Genomic DNA, 3,706 nt, shown 5'->3' with positions numbered 1-3,706 from the left:
AACAATAACAATTCTGGGATGTAGGCAGATTCAAGGGAAAAAAAAAGTACACTAAAGTGTAGATAGTGGCAAGGCAAATATTTCGTGCTGGCCACTGGATCTGTTATTTCTTAGATGATATAGTCCTGCAGGGATCCATTTCTTTCTTTTTTTTTTAAAAACAAAATAAGCAAGTACTTACTTTATCACTCACACACATGAAATTATATAGAAACAACACACAAGCTGCTTAAAATGTAAATATCATTTGGTTTACTCATCAAAATAGCAAAAAACAAAATAGCAAAAACCTTATCAGTTAAATAAAACAGTGACATTCTTTATTTACCTATCAAACCTTCTTAATCATTTGAAATGCATTCAGATTTATGCTCATGTTCTGTTGCAGTATCCTTTCTCCCCTTTTGTCTCTTCCTCTAAATTAAGTTTTTCTTTCATAATACCACTTATTTATTATCCAATATCAAGAACAATCCAGATTGTCTCATATTTGAAACTGATCGTATAAATGGAGATTTCATCAGCATATTTTCAGGATACCATGAAAGTTAAGCTTTAACTAAACATTTCGAAGCAATGATATATTTTGGGGAATTTAAGTAACACCATTGGATTAAAAATAGTATTCAGTATTAATTCCAGAAGCATTTTCTTATATTGGACATTACTGTTTAATATGGTTCCTCTTTATAGTAATGCTTTAGGATGAGCAGTTTCTTATTATTTTTGAGGGATCAAATCAATATCCTCAGACTTAATTCTTGAATGTCAATGACAAAAGTTTTAACAAAAGGATTGGGGTGAACTCGAAATTAGAATTGTTTCTAAAGGAGCAATAACAGCAAAAGAAAGCTGCTGACTTTTTACAAGAGTTACATATACACAGTAAGAAATAAAAATGAATCAAAATACATAACATGACTTTGTACACTAGAAATATCTGATGTGTTACCAATACAACCGCCCTAAAAATATGTCTTGAGGTTTGGAACCATACATATTGTTCTTTGTGTAACTCTGTGTTTGCGTTATCCAACCATATGTTTTCCTCATGACCTGGTAACTGTTAAGAAGCTTTTAACTAGAATTTTTGAAAATACATTTTTCTTCAAATAAAACAAAGGCCCCATAAAAGCACGATTATTAATGCTTAACAAATGAATTGGGCAAAGTCTATCTGAAATATGTCATCTTTAAAAAAATTATTTTTCCTTCATAAATCAGCAGTGCTCCATCTTCAAATAAATCATGAGCAGTCACAAACTTAACTCATAAACTCATATGTTCTCTTCATCCAACATTTTGTTGATACCATCACAAAGTTTTTGTAAGTGGGGTTTAAAATTTCCAAAGGGATTATACAAAGCAGCCAAAAATTCACAATCTGAAAAATGATCAAAGACATTATTAACCCGTCCATGTGACTTTGCGGTGAGGTGACGCTGAATGATTTGGTGAAGCATCTCTCTGCATTCATTTAGCAGCCTGGATAACACATTCCGGTCAAAAGTGTAATCCACTTGGTGGAAGCTGACCACGGTCATAGCAAGCTGATGAACTTTCTTCTTAAATTTCTCCATGAGTGCCAGCTCATCTTGATTAAATTGATTATTCCTGTAGAGAATGGCCAGCTTGATGACTGTTTTGATGAGGTTTTTAATTATTTTTTCTGCCTCCTTCTTGTTTTGGGTGTACTCTTTGGTCACTCTGTAGAGTTCATCCAAAACCTCGCTGCTCGTGTCATCTATTAAGGTGGTAGCGATGGATTTGGACACCATTTTACCCAAGATCTTCTTTTGTGCCTGAACAGCCAGGTTTTTGGAATTAAACACATCTGTGGCCACTAAAAATCAAAGCAGAAGAGAAAGAATAAAAGATCAGTAAATATCAGAGAAGCAAACTATAAAACAGATTTAAGGGAACCTTTAGTTCTCATTTTCATTATTATTTGTGGTTTACCTTCCATATACTGACATCAGATTCTTCAGGGGGGATAAAAAAAATCTAAAAAATACTTCCTACATTTCTGGGCACTAGATTCTCATTGGTAAAATAAAAGTATTTGATATTTTCTATTATAAAGGAAAAACCATGGTGTGGCACTGAAGGATAAACTCTGGACCACAGGTTGGTGGTTCAAACTCACCAGGTGCTCCTTGGAAACCCTATGCAGGGGTCACTATGAGCTGGAGCTGACTCAGTGACACTTTAAGAAAAACAACATTATAAAGGAGGATTCCTGGTGTGGCCCTCTAGGATAAGCACTGGACTGCTAACCACATGGCCAGTGGTTCAAAGTTACCAGCTGCTCCTTGGAAACTCTTTGCAGGATCGCTATGAGTCATAAACTACTTGACAACACTTAACAACAACAACAACATTATAAAGGAGTGCTAGTGGTACTGTTAGATAAGCACTGGACTGCTAATTGCACTGCTGGCATTTCAAATTCACCAGTCACTCCATAGGAGAAAGATGAGGCTTTCTGCTCTTGTTAAGATTTACAGCCTTGGGACTCCTACACACGGTCACTATGCGTTAGAATCTATTCAGTGGCAATGGGTTTGGCTTTGAGCTTATTATAAAGGAAGCCTGGTGGCTCAGTGGTCAAGTGCTTGCTGCTGAGTGGTTGGTAGTTCGAATCCATAAGCAGTTCCATAGGAGAAAGAGGTCAGTCAGATTCCATAAAGATGTATAACCTTGGGAAACCTATGGGGGCAGCTCTACTCTATCCTATAGGGTTGCAATGAATCAGAATTGACTAAAAACAATAGGTAAATGCTCAGCTATCACTGGATAGCTAATTATGCATTATGGCCCTTCTAGCCAAATTTCTGTTTTGTTATGTATTCTAAATCCTAGCCACTATATCTGTAATTATGGACCCAAATTGAAATAAATCAATTTCTAAGGAGTAAAAATTAAGGCAGGACTAAGGAGCTCTGGTAGCGTAGTGGTTACGAATCGGGCTGCGAACCTTAAGGTCAGCGGTTTGAAACTACCAGCCGCTCCGCGGGAGAAAGATGAGGCTTTCTACTCCCGTAAGGATTTACACCCTCGGAAACCCTGTACAGGGCCGCTATGGGTTGGAACCGACTCGACGGCACTTAACAACAACAACAAGCAGTAAAGATTACAGGGAGCTAAGGATTAAAGCGTAGTGGTTACAAATCGGGCTGCGAACCTTAAGGCCAGCAGTTCGAAACTACCAGCTGCTTCGCGGGAGAAAGATGAGGCGTTCTGCTCCCGTAAAGATTAACAGCTTCGGAAACCCTGTACAGGGCCGCTATGGGTTGGAACCGACTCGACGGCACTTAACAACAACAACAACAACAACAAATGATTAAAGGTGCTACTACCTTAGAGATGTGACCCAAGTCATCACCCTTAGTTTCCCTTGGGAGCAAGGTCTGACTCCAATTTACAAGACTGATTTGACAAGCTTGCTCCCTTGCATTTGTCTCATTATATCTGACCTTCAGTTCATGGGACTTTCAGCCTATCACAGGACTTGATTTACCAAGTCCTCCAGTCTCGTACATCAAGAGCCTGTTGTTTGACCTGCCAATGTGGGCTCCTCAGTGCCTGAGATTACATGGGTGAGAAGATCCTTGCAGAATGAGCTCTGAACTACAGATTTGGGACTTGCCAGCCACCACTATTGCATCAGCCATTTTCTTTGACAACTGAGTTTCGTGAGATGTTG

The 3,706-nt window shown here is 38.2% G+C and overlaps 1 protein-coding gene across 1 annotated transcript; it reads right to left on the bottom strand.

The window, feature by feature from the left end:
- Positions 1-922: 922 nt before the first annotated feature.
- TNFAIP8 (tumor necrosis factor, alpha-induced protein 8) lies at positions 923-1,840 on the bottom strand. Its single transcript, XM_006873195.1, has one exon. The coding sequence runs from the start codon at positions 1,776-1,778 to the stop codon at positions 1,278-1,280; it is 501 nt and encodes a 166-aa protein (XP_006873257.1). The 5' UTR covers positions 1,779-1,840; the 3' UTR covers positions 923-1,277.
- Positions 1,841-3,706: the final 1,866 nt, after the last annotated feature.

This window comes from Chrysochloris asiatica, unplaced genomic scaffold (assembly GCF_000296735.1).
Source record: "Chrysochloris asiatica unplaced genomic scaffold, ChrAsi1.0 scaffold00228, whole genome shotgun sequence".
Classification (NCBI taxonomy): Eukaryota; Metazoa; Chordata; class Mammalia; order Afrosoricida; family Chrysochloridae; genus Chrysochloris; species Chrysochloris asiatica.
The sequence above is the reverse complement of the archived record's forward strand: the minus strand, read 5'-3'. Positions and strand labels throughout refer to the sequence as shown.

What these genes read in the sequence shown, in the direction of transcription:
- TNFAIP8 (XM_006873195.1), bottom strand. Translation starts at nt 1,778, where the DNA reads ATGGTGTCCAAATCCATCGCTACCACCTTAATAGATGACACGAGCAGC.